Genomic DNA, 24,142 nt, shown 5'->3' on the forward strand with positions numbered 1-24,142 from the left:
GCGCGAGGAGGAAGTGCGGCTGATGTCATCAGGGAATTTCAATTAGGCGGAATAATATTATGAAGAGATTTTTTTTTACAACGAGCCGGTCAACGGTCGTCGTGGGTTGAGGTAAAATTATATTTTAAAGTATTTCTGAGGTAAATTTAACTTATGACTTTGAATGCAGACAGTTATATTTAAGTAATCAACACGTATAATATTGCTGACCGCAGAATTTTTCTTATTTTTGATTGCGCACAACTGGTGCCTATTATAGGCCTACACATACTGAATACTGCCTATTTTATAAACATTTCAGTGGGCAATTGATATTGAAACGACATCAAATTGATGTCAAAAAACAGGTCAAATGTGAAAATAAAATTGAGGTCAAGTGATGTAATTGAATGTTAAACATATTGCCCTATATGTACATTAAACCAATTTCAGGTGTGCAGTTAACTTCCTACTTTTAAGTCACTTTTAAGTTTTTTTACAATACAGATTGTCAAAGCAGCTTTACAGTGGCCTATTAAACATGAAAATAGTGTGTAGAAGGAACCAAATCTCCATCGTTCTGGCCAGCACAATTACCACCAGAAGACATTACAGCATCTTGATCAAGTCTTGACTAATATTTGATGTTAAATTGATATCAAGGTGGCCGCTGATATTGTGTGAAATAATATCCAATATGGAATGAAAAACGTCTTATAAATTAGTTTACTAGTAAAGTATTTTCAAGTGAACTCATATTTAGTGGTCGACTGACATGCATACAGGCTGATGTCGTAGATATTTGGACAAAATCTGTGCTGATTAATAGAAATTCTTATTTTGTTTAAAAAGATAATTTGGCTAAAAAATATTTTTTGTCATTTACTCACCCGATCCTGCTTGACTGTATTTCATCTTAAGAAAATAAAGATTTTTTTGCACAGGAGAGAAATGATACAGATTCAAAATGTCAATGAAAGGAAGAGTACATTTTAGTTTGAACTATGCTTTTAAAGGCCATTCAAGGGTTCATTTAAATTCTGTATTTACATTTTATATAGACTGTTATATCCACTAATTATGCTGCATGTTAAACTCACGTTTAGCTGTCATACTGATTGAATAAGTATTGCATAAATGTAGGGGGAAAAATACCTCAAGGCCCTTAACCACACTGGGAATGGAAGGTTAAGTCAATCACATTGCATTATGGGATATATTATTCAGCCGAGAGCTTTGTGTGTATACCAAACACAAAACGTACACATAATCCATGCTACCTAATACAGAAAACTGCTATTCTGAACATTTCCAACTATGCAAATGCTGTTTAAACTCATACTTATGCAGATATAATACTGTACTTAAAGAATATTTAGCTGTAGCTACTTTGATTCAAGTAAAAATGCACAATGATGATTTTTAAATCCCTTTTTTCTCTTTAAGGATTGTGAGAAAAAAAAAAAGCACTCAGGACATTTAAACCCAGAGTAGTTTGACCGTAGAATGTGGCTAAAAATGCCACCGGTTTTCATGCCTTTTGCTATGCATGACATTGTCTTAAAAATATACCCTGGATATTACCATAATGGTAATACAAAAAATAAAACCACTCCATTCTTTGAAGTGCCTTAAAATTAGGCTACAATTACCATGAAATAGCTATAAAAGCACAGTGATTTTTGTAAGGATAAAAATCCTTTTACGTGTTTTTTTGGGAGATAAATGCTCAGGGAATGCTACTGTCCAATTTCCCACTGATCTACAGAATGAACAACCCAGTTTCTCCTTTCCCTTTGACCTGCACAATACTGGGATTATAAGTGGATATAAAAGAACGTTCCCGCCACAGGTTCGTATTAATTTAGCTGACGCGAGGAGGTGGAAATCAGCGCTCGTAGAGCTCAACTCAATCACTCGGAAAAAGACAATTATTCCGAGCCCTCTGGGCTGTGAAATTGCTGTTGAATCACCGTTAGCACGCCAGTGTCATAATCACTGATAAGAGATGCGTGCTGGGATACCTGCCCTTCCCGTCAATTCAAAATGCAAATAACGATCCTGAGTTTTATCCGCGTGATTTCAGAGGAAGGGTGGAAGCAGATGTTGCTCTGCGTGAGCCGGCGTGGCCTCCGACCCGTCACAGCAAACCGGAGACAAGAGTGATTGGCATTCGCTAGCGACAAGCATCGCTACGGTAATGAGCGTGTCCTTGAAGCGTGCCAGGCGCTCGCCCCGTTCTGTAGTTACCGCTCATTTGCATTTCAAGTTTGACGCGTTGGCAGAGGGGCATCAATAATGTTCTAGGCACACGCAATTCATCATAATGTACAATTCAACAGATGGGTAACTGTCGCACATCACCTCCTCCAATTGTCGGCATTCCTCTACAGTATTTACGCCTCCCTCACTCTGCAAAACATCTCCCTGGTAACAACGAGAACTAACGGCAATCACTGACCTCCTGAGACGCAGGGAAATACAGAGACCTCGCAAATAAAGCCGTGCTACGCCAACAGAAGCATGGAAAAGACAGCCAGAGAATATTTAATATGCCAAGAGCATCAGCCGGGAGCGGGAAAGTGGAGCTCCTCGGAGGACAAGGCCGATGGATAAACAAAAGAGAACGTGCGGAGAAAGAGTCGAGGAGATAATGACTCTTGTGCACTTGTCCCGAGGCTAAAGGACAGGAAGTTATCGCTCTACGACAACGGGGCGGGAAACGAGGAGATTGGCGGGGTTCTCGAGGTGCATACGAGCGCTTCAGAGTCGGTCTATGGCGGACGATGACCACGGGGGCCTCGAGCTGTCGATGTTTGATAAAGTGCAAGCCGTAATGAGACTGCAGCACTTAATTAGCTGGCGAAATGCGGCACCGCCTTTCTCTACTCATCAAATGAAAACAATTCATCAAGGCCTGGAGCCACACAGAGATGTTTTTGTTACTACGATAATAATTTCCCTACATAATGTCTGTTTTAAAGCGCTGGCCCTCAAGTGAGTATAAATCCAGGGTAATGGCCCCCCGTTCGCCCTGCGAAGAACTCCGCTGGATTGATTCAATTTGGCTCTAGAGCTTTAACAATTATTCTCAACCTTCAGCAAAGGAGAGCTTAGTAAGCAAACTGTCTCTATACGGCAGAACGTTCCCTGGCCGTGGCGATGCATACGCTAAGCCCGCGGGAAAAGGGGAAGCAGGGATTGTAAATTAACAAGGGGATGTAAGAGAGGTTAGAGAACGAGAGAGAGTTGTAGCATTTTCGCGCTAGCTCAGCAGGCCTGCTATTAGCAAGGGATTGGGATTCTCTGGCTCATCACCACTGGACAAACATCTAATTAATGGCCATTAGAATCACAGCAGCCATATCCTCTAAAAGAAAGAGAAAGATCAAATCTAGAGTACAAAATTAACACTTGACAATTGCAAACAAAATGTGTGTACACTTATATCAATATATAGTTAAATATCTTCCATCTGGAAATCTAAAAAAGTTTTTTCCAAACCAGGAAAAATTATGTAAATCTGAACCAAATAATACTTTGCTATATTGCTTGTGTAGTCAACAAATGCAACAAATCATTTTTAATTCATTCACTAGTAATTTGATCATAACTGAAACTTGAAGGGATAGTTCACCCAAAAATTGTAATTAATTTTTCAACATTAAGATATTTAAAAAATGCAGGTAAGTAAAGAGTTTCCATATGGAAGTCAATACTAAGGAAGTCAATGGGGACCTTCATCTGTTTGGTTACCAAACATTCTTTAAAGTAACTCCTTTGCTCAACAGAAGAAAGAAACTCATACAGGTGTGGAACAACTTGAGGGTGCGTAAATGATGATAATTTCCATTTTTGGGTGAACTATCCCTTTAAAAGCTTTGTCCAGTAATCACAAATAAGGTCAAATGTGGGAATCCTGAAATTTACCTTCAAGAGTTTGGCTTAGCTTATTAAGAAGCCAAATATTTTACTGTCAGAACTCATTTCCCACTGAAACTAAAATAAGAGAAACACAATTAGAGTTTGCTGATTCACTGAGAGAATGACAAATGTATAACGCTGCCAGTGACACAATGGCGTCCGATGTTTGACATATTCCAGGGAAAAGAAGCTAGACAAAAAAGAAAATGACAAAAATCCAACATACAGTAAGATCCCCAAGCCATTAGCAGGTTTAGAAAGTTAATTTTGGACCCTGGATCCATATAAAGGGACCTGAATGATGAAATGACAAACAAAGGCTGAAAAGATAGGAAAGCCACAATCCTTCACTTAATCAGCCATCTGCAGAAACGCTGGAGTGGAGAAAAGACACGTAAACACAACATTTTCCTAAATTATGTTTCAGCACAAGAGTTGTTTTGCTGCCTGAATTGGTCTAATGAGACATTAAGTCTCCTGTAAGGTGATCTACGAAATATAATGAAGGAAATGGCACGAAGTAAAGAAAAGCACAAACTTTAATTACAAGAAAACTGAAGTTGTTTTGACAAAATATCTGTCCTAGAAACCAACAACTATAAACATGAACAAAATGTGTTGGATATCAACAGATTCAATATCCAGATCCAATCTGTTGGAATACAATTAGTCACGCGAATGTTTAAACTTCAGATTTTTGTAGTCCAGTCAGGACAGGTTGAGGATTGGTCAAAATCCATGTAGCTTCACCTTAACGCAGAAAGAAAAAAAATGCTGAGGAAAACCCACACCGAACTCCAACTGAATTTTCAGAAGTTCTCAAGTAGTTCCATAATCCTCTTCTGCTCACTTTCCTTAAACTCCTCGCTCTTGCCATCGCCAATATTTTCTGCGTATTCTGAAAAACGAGAGGGAAAAAGAAACAGGATGTTTAGTCATTTGGATGAATTTCATGTATGCTACCAAGCCCTGCCAAGAAACCCTTCCTAATTCTGTCTCAAAGGAGAGGGAGCATACTTTAATCCGAAAAAAAAAAAATCAAAGGGAGAATTTGTATCCCTTAAAGTATTTAAAAAGAATTGTCACATCTCTTGACTGCCCACCATAGTTTATTTTCAGACCTCCTTCTTCATATATGGAGGAATGGATGAAAAAAGCCAAGTCTGGAGTTCAGGGTTTGAGATAGCAGGATTTAAGAAGTACTATCCTTAAATGGGCAAACAGCTTTAAGATCCGTGGTCGTTTGATGTGTGCCTTTGCGAGCGTGTCCCTCAGTCAGATCAAATCTGCCGGTTTGATTGAGGTCTGGCTATTTCGGGACACTCCAGTTTCTCGTAACCTGCAGCGAGCTGGAACGGTGCCCGAGAACTCAAAGGGCTACAGACGCTACGGTAAAGGCAACATATGCTTAGAATGAGACTCTTATGACCGCTCTGGACCAATGTGATTGGACTGCAGCAAGGACACTTACAAGACACCTTGACTTTACATAGAATGAGCTTGAGATCTTATTGATTTACCAGGAAATCTTCTCTACTAAAGCTCTGAAATGGCATTAGCATCTGTATTACGACTCCAGGAAAAGCATGTGGACACATTTGAGCCAGGTTTGACGTCATTCACGGCAAACAACATTGGTTCTCGGCACGTTGTGACAGTTTGAATATGCCTAATGGAGAATTAGATCTGAGAGCAGCAGTGGAGAACAAGATCATCCAAGATCTAATTTCAGTTTCTCACACAAAAAGGAAAAAAAGCTGCATAAAATAAAGTAAAAAAGATTCTCACCATTGGTTCAATGCAAAAAAATAACAGCATACAGTTTTGCAATAGGGTTATTTTCAATAACGGTAATATTATTTCTTTGAGTAACCTTCTAATTTGCAACTTATTAACAGGTTGGGAAGCTAGCTGTAAAGTTTAGGTATGGGGAAGGATTAAAGGGATTCTCCACCCCAAAACGAAAATTGTCAATATTCACTTACCCCCATGTCGTTCCAAACCCGTAAAAGCTTAGTTTGTCCTCGGAACACAATTGAAGATATTTTGGATGAAAACCGGGAGGCTTGTGTCTGTCCCATTGACTGCATAGTAAATTGCACTGTCGAGGTCCATAAAAGTGTAAAAAACATCGTCAAAATAGTCCATCTGCCATCAGTGGTTCAATCTGAATTTTGTGAAGCGACGAGAATACTTTTTATACTTTTATGGACCTCGAACACGATTCAACTAAATGAGGTTGAATAAAACACGAGCGAACTGTTATTTATTGGTGAACAATTCCTTTAAAGATTATTTATTAACGCGGTTTCACATTAACTCCATTTATGCATTTGCCAGATGCTTTTATCAAAAGCTATAAAAACATTGCATTACAGTATGCAGTCAATTCCTGCATTCCCAAGGAACTGAACCCATGACCTTGGTGTTGCTGGCGACACTCTACAATTTGAGCTATAGAAAAACCTGTCTTTAAAATAAAAAACAAGCATTGACAAATCCTTAACAATAAGACCGGGAATGTGCATTAAAAAAAGTAAATAGGGTCCGTTTTGATTTCATGCTGACTTTAACAGTGTTTTTTGGAAGTGTACACCGCAAGCGTGTAAAGGTAGACATGCTCTCGGATTAGTTTCTAAGCCCTGCTCAAGCCCTGGGACAGAGGATCAAACCCAATGAAAAATATATAAATAAATCAATAAGATGGGTTTTTTTAAGAAGGGAAAAAAGCAAAGTGGCACATTGAAACACAAGCCCGAGGGCTGGAGAAAGCGGCTGAAATAACACAGAGGGAGGATTGAGGGAGTCTGCATGCTGGATGATTTGAGGGGGATTATCCATTATGAGCTCCGAGATGCTGGAAACTTCAGCCCACTGCAGAGGCGCTTCCCACTGACACCAGTACACACAGCTCAAGGTCACGCATGTAAGAGAATGACACACTCCGTATGACTCAAATGCGGCCTTGGAGCGCGTCGAGGCTTCTGTAGGCGTTTTCATTTCCCAATTTCTGCAGTAAAACACAGTCTCCGCCGAACACAGCAAATGAAACCTGTTTTCACCAGTGATTTCTTGCTTAGCAGCTATTTTCTATCTAGGTAACAGGCATTAGGTTAAACTACAGAAATTACCAATAAACCCTGACAATGACGTTATAGAATATCAAGTGAATGAGGTAGATCAAAACAATATAATGATATATAGGTAGAACAATAGCTAGAATGATAGAAACGAATTATAGAAGTGATGGACAGAGATAGATAGACAGACAGACAGACAGACAGACAGACAGACAGACAGATAGATAGATAGATAGATAGATAGAACAATTAAGACTGAAAGAACAAGAGAGACAGATATTCACGACAGACAGATAAAACAACAGACAGAATGACAGATAAATAGAATGACAGACAGATAAAACAACAGAGCGATAGAATGACAGACAGATAGAGGGAATGACAGAACAAGAGATAGAATAACAGACAGAGAGACAGATAGATATAATGATATGGATGGATAGATAGACCGAGATGGAACGGCAGACAGACAGATAAAACAACAGAAACAGAAAGACAGATAAATAGATAGAATGACAGACAGATAAAACAACAGACAGAGAGAATGACAGAACAAGAGATAGAATAACAGACAGATAGATATAATGATATGGATGGATAGATAGACCCAGACGGAACAGCAGACAGACAGATAGAACGAGAGACAGAATGACAAACAGAACGGCGACAGATAGACAGATGGACGGAAAGACAGACACAGACGGAACAGCAGACAGACGGACAAAGGTAGATAGACAGAATGACAGACAGATAGAACGGCAGACAGATTGAAAGACAAAGATAGAATCTCCAGACAGACAGAGTTTAATGAACACTTTTCAGGCATCTGTCCAACCCAAAGCAATCACAGAGTTTTCCTTTCAGCCAAACCAGCAAACAAACCACGATGACAGTTAAACCGCAGAGCAAACGCAACCTGTCTAATTCCTCCTGTAACATTTGTTTTCATTTTTCCCGTGATTGTGTTTAATACCGCGTAAGCACATTTGCAGGGGCCTGGCACACACTCGCCCGTCTGACACGACCGCAGCTGCTACAGAGGCCAGGTGAAAATCAATTTCTCACCCGGTCGCAACGGCCCGGCGGGGGCACAGATCCGGCCCACACCAGCTGCCCAGAGACGCTTTCACACTCCTCCAGCAGCTGAAAGCCAACCGTCACACTCCTCCACACGCCGCAGGACCGGCCAGTCTTTGACCACTAGTGTGTGGGACGCGATAAAAGCTGCCAAAAAACAACTAAGACTTTCCGTAGGTTCTGAAGAAAATCAAAATCATCTAAATATTTGAATGTGCAGTAAAGATGGAAAAATATAGTTTTTTTTTTTAAATTGGCATAGATTGAGCTTCCTGATCAGATAGACAATTTTAAAAAGCTAAATATAAGCAAGATAAATAGATGAGATTAGTGTTGATGTTTAAATGTCATACAAATAATTGCGATTAATGATTTAATTATTTCCGTTTTGTTCATGTTACTTAGTGTAACCTTAAATGCATTATTTTTATTTTGAATCGTATATACTATAATAAAAATAGATTATTTTGATTTGCCATAATGCTGTGAAAATTAATATTTACATAACTATGTATAATATAATTTAATAAATATATTATATTGTAATATACTACATGAATTTTGTTCTTACGATTAAGAAAAATAATTGCTTTAATGCTGTGAAAATGAATATAATTTATATAATATTTTTTCATATATTATAATAAATGTTTTATGATCATGAATTCATGCAAATAATTGCGATTAACAATTAAAACATTTTTGATGGTGTTACTTAGTGTAAGTCTGATAAGTTTTTTTTTTTTACTTTTACTATCACATATAATAGAAATATAATAAAATATAAAATAAAAATATAATAATTTAAGACCCTTATGATTTACTTTAATGCTGTGAAAATAATAATAATGAATACATATAATATAAAGATTATGAATTTTGTGCTGACAATAATCATACAGATAATTGCAAATAATGATTTATTTTGTTTTGAAGTTATTTTTTACTTGGAATTGTAATATAATAATAAAAAAGATAATAAAATAAACCCGTATGATTCACTTTAATGCTATGGAAATTATTTAACACAATTTATAAAAAATAATATAAATAATTTATAATATAATTAGCTATAATATCATTTTATAAATATAATTACAATATTGTGCAGTTGGTGGTATTGCTTTCAGCACTTAAATTTTGACGAACATCACAAAAATATTATGCATTTCCAATTCTAGTATGTTTGAATTGAATTAAGTTGCATGTAAAATCATCATTTTTGAGAATCTGCGGTGAATGGACAGTCTGAAAGGGCTAAGAATAAGTTAAATGGCTCACATATAGCACTTGTATCCCAGACACCATTAGCTCACATTAATAGCCCCTTCTAAAGAGCAATGCTTACGTCTTTGAACACCCTCGGCCGCCTCTCAACACGAGCAGCGAGACTGCTGTCTGAACCATTACAGCCCGCCGTTTTCATCTCTGTCACCAGCTACAGCAGAGTTCAGGTGGGAACGCCCTCCCCCCGATGAATCATTAATAACGAGGAAATGCAGAATTTAACAAGAGCAGAAAGAAAGGGGTTGTGCTTTCCATTAAGTGATTTGGGAAAGAAAGCTAGCTTAAACAGAAGACACAACAACCAATCAGAAATCGTTACTATAGGCTTAAATGTCTGTGTGTCTGTGTGTATATATATATATATATATATATATATATATATATATATATATATATATATATATATATATATATATATATATATTACACACACACACATATACACACATATATATACACACACACACACACATACATACATATATATATATATATATATATATGCATGTATGTATGCATGTATAGAGAGAGAGAGAGAGAGAGAAAGAGAGTAATGTAAAGAGTACGTAATTTTTTTCCAACATTTAAAACATGAAATTTATATGAAGTATATGTTTACATATATAGTATTTTTTTTATTATATAATAAACCGCCATATCAAGTCACTGATTCAAGGAAATTAATCAAACTTTCCAACTCTATTTTTATATTAAAGCATCTCTATCTTAACACTATTAATTACAAGAAAAAAAAAACATCAGGAAACTGAATGGCTGAATAGCAATGTACTGTAATAATCAATTTTACATCGCCAACAAAATCCTCACAAATTTATTGTCAATATTTGATCTCCCGTCATACAAATAGGGGACAGGACAGCTGGAAAGTCCCTCCAGGCAGCACATTTTCCACTAAACTTTCATAAAAATAAAATCAAGAGAGTCGAGTTCTTCCCAAGAGAAATACTGGGTGAAGTATGCGGTGGAGAAAAAAGAAAGAAAGTCAGCGCAAAAGAGAGAGAGAGAGAGAGAAATAGAAAGCTGTCAAGACTTAATCAAGGTGCTCTGGGCTGAAGAGTGGGCGAAGCCGAACACCTCATATCGCTCAAGAGAGAGAAAGGATGGAGGGGCGGGAGGAAATAAAGAGGGAAATACACCGCAGCAAACAGCAAACCTTTAGCTTTAGCAACAGGGAATCTGCTTCAGCGCTGCAGTGTGTGTGCTGATGGCCTGCGGACATGTGTTCATGAACGGCTAAACACCATCCACCTGATGCCTGATGAGAAGTGCTGCTTTATACGCTTTAGCCTGAGACTAAATTACTGAGAATACCGCTAGGGAACTCATCAGCTTCTACAAACATTCAGATTAAAGTGCTGAAGGTTTATAAGTTCTGACAGACCAATATAACGGGATTTTGAGATTAACGGCATTATTACTAGGGATGCACGATATTATCGGACTGATATCGAAATCGGCCGATAATGACTTTAAATGTAAATATCGGCATCGGCCTGACATGCAAAATTATGCCGATATGTCTTGCCGATAAGGGGAAGGGGTTAACTCGCATGTGCTTAGGGTGTGCTAGCGATTAGATCACGTCAGCAATGTGGCTCATTCTTGAAGCAAAGTTTTGTCTGAATGATGAATAGATTGACTGTTTTGGATCGCTGCATTTAATGTGTGAAGGCATGTACAGAATGACGCGTTCGGTGTGGGATAGAGTAAACAGTTATAGCACAAGCAGGGGCAGCAGTGACAGCCTCCCCCAGGTCCTAATGCCCGTTCGGTAAGTAGTTTTCATAGTAGGGGCGCTGTTGGCCTACTTCTAATTAAATTAAAAGTAAAATAGCCTACACAAATAACATTTAGACTGTGTTTCTGATTAAATAAAGCAGTAATTGATGTAATAAAATAAGTTTGTTTTGATTTAATGGTCAGAAGCTATAGCTTACATGAAAAAAAAATCACAAACATGACACTTGTAAATTAAATAATTTTATATAAAAAATTATATTTTATATATATTTTTTATATAAATCATATTTTATATGATTTATTCATTAATGTGTAACGTTTTATTTTTTAAACAAATCATGAGCTCTAAAAGATTTTCTGAATTTTTACAACTCTTTTGTTTTAGACCATCTACAAATGTTAAATCTTAAAATAAAATATTAGGGTTAACACTGCATCTTTCTGGGGGGGAAAATGCAGCGATTGATATAGTTGATTTATAGTTATTTTCAAAGCTTCAATGTACTGTTAAAAAACCTTTATTATTTTTTATTTAATTCTAATAAATAAGTTCTTGTTAAAAACTAACCAAAATTAATCATATTTTGCTTATAATTTCTGCACAGGAGAGACTTGGTGTTGTTTCCAAACAAAAGGAAATATATCGGTATCGGCATCGATATCGGCCAAAATGAGTTGAAAAATATTGGCATATCGAATATCGGCAGAATTCCAATATCGTGCATCCCTAATTATTACAGTTAGCTAAAACTGAAACTAAAATTAAAACCATTATAAACATTACTTGAAATAATACAGATGTTAACCAAACTAAAAATAAAATATAAAAGTCTTTTTATTTCAGCTAGCTGCCAAGGCAACATTTCTCGTTTTAATTTAGTTTAACTTAATGTACTCAACTAAAACTGATTTAGACTTAAACAAAAAAAGACTAAAAGTGACAAAATAATATAATACAATTTTATATTATAATTAGTGCTGTCAATTGATTAAAAAAAATTAACTAATTAATCGCACATTTTTCTAAAATTAATTGCGATTAATCCCACCTAACGTTAAAGTTTTTAAATATAATTTTATATTGCAATAATTTCACATTCAGTCTTCAAATGTACAATGTACATACAACATAAAGACAGTATTTTTTATATTTCTTTAATGGCATCTTTTTTATGATTGAAGGCCCGCATCACTGATATCAATACAACTGATGTCTCTATAAAATATTTTTTTCCCCTGACTATTTAACCATTGACTGTAGCCATTCAGCATTACAGTATAACTGAGAGCTATCAATTTGAACATTTATTAGACTTAACTTCTAATTTAAGTGAACTTAAAACAATCTTCACACGAACCCATTATAATAAATGACACATTTACCTGAGCCCTTCAGCAGAAATATACAGAAAATGAATAGTTACCAAACACTAAATTCTAAATTAAATATATGAACCCCTTAAAGCTATAAAAGTAATTGATTTCCTCTTTTTTTTTCTTTTGTTCTTGGATTAATAGACATCACAGCAGCTGGTTATTAGCTTATTTGCCTGCTATTGCTTTAAAAACTGCTGCTGCTGAACGTGACAATCTGACATGCATCTTATTTTCTCACAACTCTCTTTACCTTTTCTGACCCACTTCAGGTCTTAAAGTCTCTACTAATGAGCGGACGAGTTGAATCTGGTGTTTTAGATGATGGAGACAGTGCTGGGGTGCCTCAGGACAGTTTTTAAATTAATTTCAGAGACATGTTCTTAAATGTGACGCATATATAACATATTGCATGCATGCACACAGTTTTAAGGCAGCTTTAATCACCTTTTTGGTAACTTCATGCCTTAACTGACGGCATAACTACGACATTGCATGCACGTAGTTTCTTTCGCTGTGTTTGATATGAAATGATACAAGCCACAGCGCTCGCCGGCACCTTTGTGCGTGTATTGGAAGAGCGCGCTACGAGCACAGTATCTTTTCCGCTCTCGTTTGACTCGCGTCTGGCGCGCTTCTGTAACGTCTCCCGTTTTATGTGGCCATAAAGACATTCTGCATCTAAATAAAAGCAATCCTTTTCAAGAAAAAAGTGACGGAGACAGCAGTTGTGAATGGGGTGGCCAACCCTAGCCCCGCCCCTGCGTTAAAAAAAATTTATCGCGTTGATCTGAAAAAATTAATCGCATGCGTTAACGCGCTAATTTTGACACCACTAATTATAATAAATAAATATAGAATAATGAACATTATAACAAATATTATAATAAATAATAGTAAAATATAATATAATATAATAGAAAAATAGAGAAACAAAAACGGGTTAAAATTATATAAAAGTTATATTTATATATTAGTTATATATATACACCAGTGTCTCTCACAGCCTTACACTCTATTTGTGGCAGCAATGCCCTGCCCCATATATATATATATATATATATATATATATATATATATATATATGGGGCAGGGCATTGTATATATATAATGCAAATTCATTCTCTGCCAGCAGGAGGCGCTTTTAGAGTGCAAGAAATAGAGGTTTCCCCGGTAACGCAGCGCTCCGCTCACAAACACTTCTTTACCAGACATTACATGCAAGATTAAATGAAAATTACATTGACAATTTTCTGAAGACAGTCGGATTTCTTCTAAAATACAGTTATATAAAAACACCCGCACCGGATTTTGATTTTTAAACGTGCAGTGCTCATGTTTATTCAACGAAATCAAAGCCTTTTAGAAAATATATTTGTGGCGGTCAATTTTGATATTGTGGCGGTCCGCCACAAATGAGTTAATGTATGGGAAACACTGTATACACATGCGTATATATTTTTATGACAAACACAATTACCCCATATCATCTCATTATGGTAATGCCACAATATTTTAATTCTTACTAATGCAGTGCACAAAAACAACGCAATATTTAAATAAAAATAAAAAATTACATTATATTGATGTAAATAATAAAATATTAAGAAATGTTTTACAATATTTTTACCATATTAGTATCAGAATTTAATGAGAATAACCAGTGAGAATAATGAAAAACACTCCATTTGGGTGGAATATACATTTAACTGTTATGAAAATAATGTCACTGCACAAAAATCCTAAGGGTCATAGGCTTCATTTTATGTATGCTAAGCATATTTTGTCTTTATATGTTGACATGAGCTTTTGAAATCATTTGTAATCTTACCTCTCATTATATGACGGACTATTTTGACAGATCCTCCCCTGAGATTGAGGATCTGATGGATTCTCTGTTGTAACTGGAAGAGAAAACACATTTCAGCACGCAGAATTAAAAACATTTAGCCTTAATTACGCATGAAACGATGGTAGCATACCTGAGGAACGCCAGCATTACAGATCTCCACCATGATATAACAGAGGAGCTGAAGGACGAAGAGTCCAGCGTCCAACCGCCGCAGATAAAACTCATCGTCCATGGCATCGTCGATTATCTCTCCACGTCGAACCATATCCTAAAATGTATAAATGACCATTAGACACTTAATAATAAACTAGATCAGTAAAACTTAAACTTTAAGGTTGATAAAGCCTAGCAACTTTAAAAGCTTGACGTTTGAAAGTTTACATAGATTATGATAGCACTGTGTTAACATGATTAGCATGTTGCTAGCATGTTTCTAACATTATTAACATGTTGGTAGCATGTTCCTAGCATGATTAGCATAATGCTAACTTGCATCTAGCACAATTACAGTGTTGTTAGTATGATTAGCACATTGTTAGCATGTTTATTTTATGATTAGTATGTTGCTAGTATGTTTCCAACACACTGTTGTTAGCATGTTTATTTTATGATTAGTATGTTGCTAGTATGTTTCCAACACACTGTTGTTAGCATGTTTATTTTATGATTAGTATGTTGCTAGTATGTTTCCAACACACTGTTGTTAGCATGTTTCTAGCACGATCATCATGTTGCTAGCATGTTTCTAACACGATAATTACATGTTTCTAGCACAATTACCATGTTGTTAGCATGATTAGTATGTTATTATCATGCTTATGTTTCTAACACAATTACCATATTGTTAGCACGTTGTGAGCATATTCCTATTATGATAAGCATGCTGCTAGTGTTTTTAGCATGATTAGCATGTTTCTAACAATTAGTGTTATTAGCATGATTAGTATGTTGTTAACATGTTTCTATTATGATGAACATGTTGCTAGCATGTTGTTAACATGATTTGAATGCTACTAACGTGTGTTAACATTGCTAGCATGTTTTAACATGTTGTTAGCATGACATTGCATGCTGCTACCATGAATTAGCATGTTCCTAGCATGTTGTCCTAGGACAATCATTAAAGTGCCCCTATTATCGATTTTTGAAAAGGACCTGTCATGCAGCTCTAAGTGAATGAAAACATTCTGCAAAGTTTTAAATCTGAAAGTGCACCGTGTATAAAGTTATTGCCTCTCAAAAGAAAAAGTCGACTCTGAATCATTGAAACGAGTCGTTTTTAAAACGAATCCCAAGCTGTTTCACGTTGATGCATGTTATATGCATATTATAAGACAATGATGTGTTTTTTGACCTTGCATGCATGTCACCCTGTTGTTGGGGACTCCCAAAACCAAAATATGAACCTTTCATAACCCATAATAGGGGCACTTTAAGCTTTGCTGGTGATAGACAGCTTAAAAACTCAAGTCTTTGCAAAAGTCTTATTGTGCAAAAGTTTTGACCCCCTCAATGAAAGTCTAAGTAAATTTTCGTAGCTTGATCGTCTGTTTAATGAAAATCGCAAGTCTGATCAGTTAGAAAAGATACAGCAAAAAAAGATACAGTCTGACCTGAGTTCTAGGAGGAGATACATTTTAAAACTTAGACTCAGAAGCAGCAGCTTCAATAGTATATCAGTAGGTTGTCTTTCTCAAGCCAACCTAATACATGCATATTGATTAGCAAGAAAACCACATGCAGTGATTGATATGCAGCTCCATGCATGTTCAAAAGGCTCTGGATAATGATCTCAGATCACTTCAAAAAGGTGATTTTTTCACACTCTTCAGCTTTTCAGCACCTGCAGCCAAATCTAAAAGGACAACGACGTTTGGCATTTGTTGAGTGCCATAATTGCGGCGATTGACACTGGACTCTCTCCAGGGGATTTCAATCTTTTCGAGCATAAAACGCTGGCAAGCTCACACGTGCACGAGTGTGCGTGAGCAGAAAGGCTTGTGAACACAAAGGAAACGTTGCAGCAGGAACAGCAGGTTGGCGAGAGCTGGCCGTCACGGGCTGCTGAAGACACACAGAACGCAGCTCTGATCGTGGCGAGAGGCTTTCTGAGAGAACCGCACTTAGATTGTGCCAAAGCCATTCAGACATTGTCCAAAAAAAAACAGGACAGGTCAAATCACTTTCAATGCAACTCCTGTGGACAGCATGTGATTTTATCCATTAAAAATGGTTTGCATTGGGAAAAGTGGAATTTCTGAGCAGGATGAAGGTCAAGTTCACCTTGCAGAGAGTCTCGATAGTGGCCTTTCCTTTTCAAATCAAGCATTCATTCTTGTAGCTCAAAAAGTAGAGGATGCCGCTAGTAACAGTATGGGTCATGGGGTCACTTCTCAGGGATGCATGAGCTTTTAAAATGAATGCATTGAATGCAATACAATCGCTTTGGATAAAGCATCTGGCAAATGCATAAATGTAAAATTGTATTAGCAGTATTGTGTTTTATGAAGGTTTCATAAAATTCCCTATAACAACAGCCTAAAACAATGATTAAATATCTACTTGGCTATTGGTTAGCAATAACCAACAGAGTCTGTGCGACCTTGCTGATGCTAGCTGAAAAGAAAAGTTGTTTCAGAGGCCGTGCAAGTTAATTACATGTTGATAAAAGATTAAAAAGCCAAACTTTATTTTATTTAAAATAATGTGGACTAATGAATAAAGCAAATTAAGACCAAAAATATGTTTTATTTAAATCAACTTATCTGACGAGTAGCTGTTTATATTATATTATATATAATATTTATTATTATTATTAATTGTATTATATAAAAATTGTCATCTTTAATTATTAATACAATGGTTATATTCATTGTTTTTAATAATGCATTTTCCTAATATATGAAATGTGTGTGTGTATATATATATATATATATATATATATATATATATATATATATATATATATATATATATATATATATATATATATATATATATATATATAGAGAGAGAGAGAGAGAGAGAGAGTAATGTAACGTACATATCAAATTATTTGTAATTATTTACACCAACACACATTTAATTACATTTTTTTAAATAAATAAATGTTATTGTAAACAGGCTATATATTCATATTAAATATATATATGCAGTAATATATGTTCATATATACATATACACCCACACACACAAACATATATACATAATATCTCATTTAATTATAATATTTTAAATAAATGTTTAATAAAATTAGCTATACATTTATATAATGTATATGAATATGTAATATATGTATATATTAAATACATACATTAATACTGTGCACTGATGAATTACGCAAAATAGGACAAGTAACATTAAGAATGTAATTCAGCTCCTACTTAAGGCTGATTTAAAGAGTGTGCAAAAAAAAAAAATGTTCATCATCATCACGCTGTCAGAACAGAGCGTTTCGATCTTTCGCAGGCGTTATTCAAGTCTCTTTACAGAGGTACAGCCTTCGGCAAGTCAGTTACACGAGTGCAAATAACAAGCGGCTTCACCTCCGGGAAACAGAGCGATTTTTAGTCACTTCCTGTTGGAGAACTGCAGGCTGGTACAGGTGTTAATATGACAGGCAGAACAAAGCAGCGCCGGGACCTGTGATTGAGTCTCATGGGACACGCCGAGACTAAATTAATCTGAGCACACCCTGCCAGCACTTCCTCCGCGGATCCTTTCGAGATTTCCCAAAGAGCCTTGTGCGTGTGCGGGGCGCTGCGGCAAAACGAGAAGAGCAGGAGACGAGCAGACCGAACGCGGGGGGGTTTATGGGGGTCTGTGTTTAGGAATTGCAATTCGGAGAGAATTTGTAGCTGTCATTAGGCAGTAAAAGGAGGCGAGACGGGTTCACATGAGCGCGGCGCTGACAGCACTCGGAGGCGTTTTTAAACAAGGGCTCTGCTATGGGTGATATACTTTTATAGCGCTCGGAGAAAGCCGCGAACACTGTTCCATCTGCGGGGAGTGCTGGTGTTCAGTCGACGGGCGCGAAACAAGAGCAGACATTTCCACAGTCATATTCCTGTCACCGTTTCTGAGAGACGATTTATAGGCCTCTGAAGAAGACGCAGAGCAGAAAGTCAGATAAAGTGGATGGGAAGGAAACACACACACACACACAGGAGACGGTTTTAAATCGTCACGCCTGCACAAAGACCTGAAACAAGAGCTGAGCGCCATATTGAACATTCACAAACTGCTCAGTGGTTTTACTGGTCATGTAAAATTAAAGGGGTCATTGGATGCCCATTTTCCACAAGCTGATATGATTCTTCAAGTTTATAACATACTTTGGTTAAAATTTCTCATTGGTAGTGTAAAAAACTGTTTTTACCCTGTCAAAATCTGCTCTGTTTTAAGCAAGCTGTTTTTTAGTCCATGTTGCTTTAAATGCTAATGAGCTCTGCTGACCCCGCCCCTCTCTTCTGAGCAGTACTGTTTACATTAGCCGTGAAACTGGCTAACAAGCATATTAATAGGCAAGGCAATTTCCAAAGATTCATTAAAAAACCCTTATACTCACTTCTTCTGTAGGTGAGGCTGGATCATGAATGATTCCGCAAACATAGATGCATTTGGACGCATTAATAGATCGGGGATTGGCGCATTCCCTTCAAAAACGAAAGTAACATTAATCCTCTGCATCTTCAGTGGCTCAGATGTAGGGAGTAAATGACGACGCTATGTTCATTACTACATCCAACAACAAAACACCTCAATCGCTTGTCTTCCCCTGCAACGGAGTGGACACAATATCGGACAGCTCTCAGCTCATTCAGAGCGGGTCTAAGGTAAGACAGTGTTGTCAATCGTGGGAGCAGTCTGTACAGAACTACGTCATTCTGACAGGAATCTTAGAACAGCCTGATTTGAGAAAGGGGATTTAAAATAGAAATTTATAAAAAAAAAAAAAAACACTGGGTGGATTTTTATCATTATAAGATGGATGTGTACACACACTTCCAACACACATTTATGTTCAAACAACTTGTAAAGTTAATTTTGCATCCGATGACCCCTTTAAGCAACAAACGACTTTGAGTGATGATGCAAGCGTATCTTTGAATTAGAGAACTGAATAGATTTAATTGAATCGAGTTTGAACTGCTGATACCATTCAAACATCTCTGCAAAGCAGGGTTGCCAGGTTTTCACAACAAAACCCACCCAAATGGCTACTCAAAACTAGCCTAAAACAAGCCCAATCACATTTTGAGGGGGTCCCCCGGTAAAAATCGCATTCCGGGGAGTAAAATACACATTTTCTGTCGGGGTTCTGCTGGTAAAATTTGCATTTTAGGGGTTAAATATCACTTTATTGGGGTCGCTTAAACCCGCAGAAATGAAAAACAACACATGGCAACAGTGTTAAGTAGCCCAATTAAAAAGATAATGTTAAAATAAATAAATAATTATCTATGGTTGCCAGGTTGGGAAGATTAAGTAAACCACTGTTCATAAAATGTATTGATTTACACAAAAGCTGTGATTGGGGGATTTAGGCTCTTAAAATCTGGCAACCACAACCATGAAAGCTTGTTTCAGGCTTGTTACCAATGCAATATAACGGTGGGTAAATATCAAAGATGATTATGCTATAATTGAGAGAAGCAGCAATCATGATCACAATTAAATTAATTTTTTTAAACTATTCATGAAATAATCTGTAATAAATGTATTACGGTTTCCACAAAAATATTTGGCAACACAACTGTTTTCAATATTGATAATAATCAGAAATGTTTCTTGAGCGGCAAATCAGCATATTAGACTGATTTCTGAAGGATCATGTGACACTGAAGACTGGAGTAATGATGCTGAAAATTCAGCTTTTATCACAACAATTACATTTTACAATATACATAGAAAACTTATTTTAAATTGTAATAATATTTCACAAACTTACTGTATTTTTGATCAAACAAATGCAGCCTTGGTGAGCAGAAAAGACTTTATTTAGAATCACTGTACTGAATCCAAACTTCTGAACAGTATTGTATATATCAAATATGCTTAGAAGGATCAAAACTGAAATATATGACTCGTCCAGCCCAAGCTGAAACAACCCTGAAAACCATCTTGAACACACACACACACATTAGGATGGATGAGACCCAAGCTGCAGGAATCCACATCAGTGCCCAGATCACATCCTCAACACACACACACCAATATCCCCCAGCACACACACACACAAACCACACACACACACACACACACACACACAGAGTATAATCACACACACATGCACAGTATAATCATACACACACACACACACACACACACACACACACAGAGTATAATCACACACACACACACACATACAATATAATCACACACACGAAGCACAGTCTGCCCTACAAACACAACACACACTCAGGGATGCTGGCTAATGAAATATAGTTACACAATGTGGAATAACCGCCCAACCTGACAATTACCATCAATTAGCATCTGCCGAGAATTACGGCTCTAAAACCTGATTGGATGAGACACGCTAAGAGCGACGGTAAAAAGCCTTTAAACACACACCTGTGAGCGCACGCCAATTACATTCTCCATTAATAAACCAAGTCAAAAACTTTAATAAAAATGCATTACTAACATTATCCTTTTTAATAAAAACAATAACAGCAATAATAATAATAACTTATTAATAATAATTATAAATTAATAATATTTTTTGTCAGTAATATGCAACAATACTAATGTATTAATAATAGATAAAAAAATTATATGCAATACTATCAACGATAATAATTGTTTTTTAATTAATATGCAATAGCAACAATACTAATGTATTAATAATAATAATAACAACAACAGATTATTGTAAAATATTCAATATTATTATACTGAATTCTTCAAATATTGACATTCACGATGTTAATAATAAATAGCCGATTATTTTAAAATTAATACACAGCAACAGCATCATCAACTACTGCTATTATTATTATTTTAAACATACAATATAATTTTTGTTAATAATAATGTTTATATTCACAATGCTAATAATAAATGCTATTACATTATTTTTAAAATGTAATATGCAATAATATTAGGAACACTATCATACTTGAAATTATGCTAATGTTTTTATGCAAATTTCTGTATTCACAACATGTTTTTTTTCAGTGTTTTTGAATATACTTTGGTTTAAACGTGAAGTTTAAAATGAATTCACATTTAAAGCATGTCAAGATTAATAAGCAAAATAATAATTAAAAAAAAAACATGCATCACATTTTATTTCATTTTAATCTGCTTATTATTTATTATTATAATTACTATTATTAATATTATTATTAAGATTAAGAAAAATAATTAGTAATATAACATAATAGTTGTCCAGGATCCACAACAACACGCTGGTTTTCACATTTTTGAGTAGAAAGAACATATTTTAAGTATTTGGATCAGTGTTTTAATGCCAACACAAGCTGTTTGAGATGTAACATTTTAACCCTTAAATGCATACCTCAGGTCTTTAGCGACCAGTACATTATTCTCCCTCCTTCATTTTTTAAAGTTAGATATCAACTTCTTTAGTATTCATCAATCTATTCCTTATAAACAATGTAACAAAAACAAATATATAAAAGAATGCCTGTTTTCTGATTATTTTTTGTAAAAAGTGATCCGAGGTATGTAAATGTAAAAGTATTTTTTCTGCTATATTTACATATCTGATGACTCAATATGTGCAATGCATCTTTATTCCTCGAGGTGGCACTGTTTGATACACAATGACGACGTGAGGTTTCACTCATAATTACCGCAGCCATAAAACAAACGAATATCATCAGCAAAAATTGAACTGGTTTGAATGGCTTTACTGCAGAGCAATTACTATACACAATGAAATATAAATGTCACTGCCATTTGATGCTGGATGTCGTGAATAAGCTGCCGGTGATCAAAATATTGAATATGAAGTCATTGAAAACGATAGTTTTGAGAATATGGCTGAGAACGCGAATAAGAGGCAGAAGCTGACGGTGGAAGTGCGTCTGACGACGACAGCGATGGTAAAATCATCTGCTCAAATTGAACCCTTTTAAGTTTCAAAAGGTAATGCAATATGCTTTATTTTATTCTTCTGTAATTGTTCTTAAAATATCAAGAGAGTTTTTTGCTATTGCAGCAGTTAGAGATCAATCCGTGCTGGATATATAGGTCCGGGTCGCTAAAGACCCGAACATGTAATAATGATTGGCGAAACACTCATGCATTTAAGGGTTAAACGAAGCAAGACCAACCCAGCGGTTTTTGTTTGGGTGTTGGTCGAGTTGCGACTACACAGACTCCAGATGAGAAAGTGTGTGCGGATCAGCGCTCAGTGTAAAAGTTAAACAGTGCTCGGTTTTAAAGGTGAGCAGAGCGTCTGGGAAGCGTGTCTAGAGTCCGACCCACAGATCCCACAGTGATGTTAGAGTCTGGTAGGTCTGCTCTTATCTTTACACACAGATCTGCCCTCGCCGAGAAGATACTGCCAATCAAGCGTGAACGTGTGTGTGAATCTTACGTGCTTCTCTCCTTCGATCCTCTTGTCTGCGAGCTGAACGGCTTCCAGGTACTTAAAATGCAGCTCCATGAGTCTGTCAACCTGCAGAAGAGAGCGAACCAGGGTGTTACAAATGCACCCAAACACACCAGAGATGTGCTTTAGGACCCGAATTTGCATTATGAGAATGATTTTCATATTTAACTGCGGCGAACAAGACGAATGGTGGCTGTGTTATTTAAAGACAAGCAGAAGCATTTGTCATCCCCTTTCCAGCAATTCCTGTGACAATCTGAAGACGAACAGAACAAGGCATGACGCCCATATGGCCGAAATCTTTTAGCTCCAGAAACTACCAATAATGCACTGCTGCTGTCAGAGTGATGAAACAGGCCCCAGCAGGACTGTGAGGGTTATTTTAAGAGTAGTGACTGCTGAGCGATAACAGCACACGTGTCCGTCCAGGTGATGTATGGAGACCCCCGACAGAGACTAAAGGAGACGTATAACACAGGAGAATACGGCACAACCGCCGCTGAGAGAGTCCAAACAACACCGGCATGAAACGTTATTATACTGATGCATGACACAATGAGAGAGAGAAAGAAAGAAAGAAAGCCAGGAAAACAAGCAAGAGGAAATAAAAGAGCCAAAACAAAATGATAAAACAGCAAGACAATAAAACAAAATGGAAGGAAATAAAGGAGAACATATTAAAGAATAAACAAAAAAGCATTGACAAACAAGAGACTAAAAGAATTCATAAAAAGATGAATAAAAACAAAATGAATGAATATGAAGAGAAAGAATGAACAAAACCAACCAACAAGTTTGAATAAAACCGTAAACCAACAAAACAAAGAAAATAATGAACAAATGAAAAAAAAAAAATGGAAAGAACAGACGAGAGCAAACAAAGCAAAACGGCAGGAAATAAAGAACAAACAAAAGAATAAATGGAAAAAGGTAAACAAACCAAAAATAAGAAGAAATTACGGTAACACTTTATTTTACGGTTACAATATTAGTCATGTATTAGTGCTAATTAAGCACATATTAATACCTTATTCTACACCCCTAATCCTACCCAATGTCTAAACTTAACAACTACCTTACTAACTATTAATAAGCAGAAAATTAAGAATTTATTGAGGGAAAAGTCAAGTGTTAACAAGTGTTACCAAAATTACTTCTCGAAGAGCCAAAAGCTCAAAACGGCAGGAGCAACAAATGAAAGAATAAACAAAAAAAGAGAAA

At 36.1% G+C, this 24,142-nt stretch overlaps 1 protein-coding gene across 1 annotated transcript in view; it reads right to left on the bottom strand.

Moving 5' to 3' along the window:
* Positions 1 to 4,001: 4,001 nt before the first annotated feature.
* The window catches only part of ctnnbl1 (catenin, beta like 1), a 50,281-nt gene continuing 30,140 nt past the window's right edge, over positions 4,002 to 24,142 (bottom strand). Inside the window, exons 13-16 of the mRNA XM_079401320.1 lie at positions 22,907 to 22,987; positions 14,465 to 14,602; positions 14,314 to 14,386; positions 4,002 to 4,801 (exon numbers count right to left, since the gene is read on the bottom strand). Coding sequence (XP_079257446.1) covers positions 4,713 to 4,801; positions 14,314 to 14,386; positions 14,465 to 14,602; positions 22,907 to 22,987 — 381 coding nt within the window. The 3' untranslated portion in view covers positions 4,002 to 4,712. The remainder of the gene's footprint in view (positions 4,802 to 14,313; positions 14,387 to 14,464; positions 14,603 to 22,906; positions 22,988 to 24,142) is intronic.

Source organism: Barbus barbus, assembly GCF_936440315.1.
Source record: "Barbus barbus genome assembly, chromosome: 40".
In the NCBI taxonomy this organism is placed as follows: domain Eukaryota; kingdom Metazoa; phylum Chordata; class Actinopteri; order Cypriniformes; family Cyprinidae; genus Barbus; species Barbus barbus.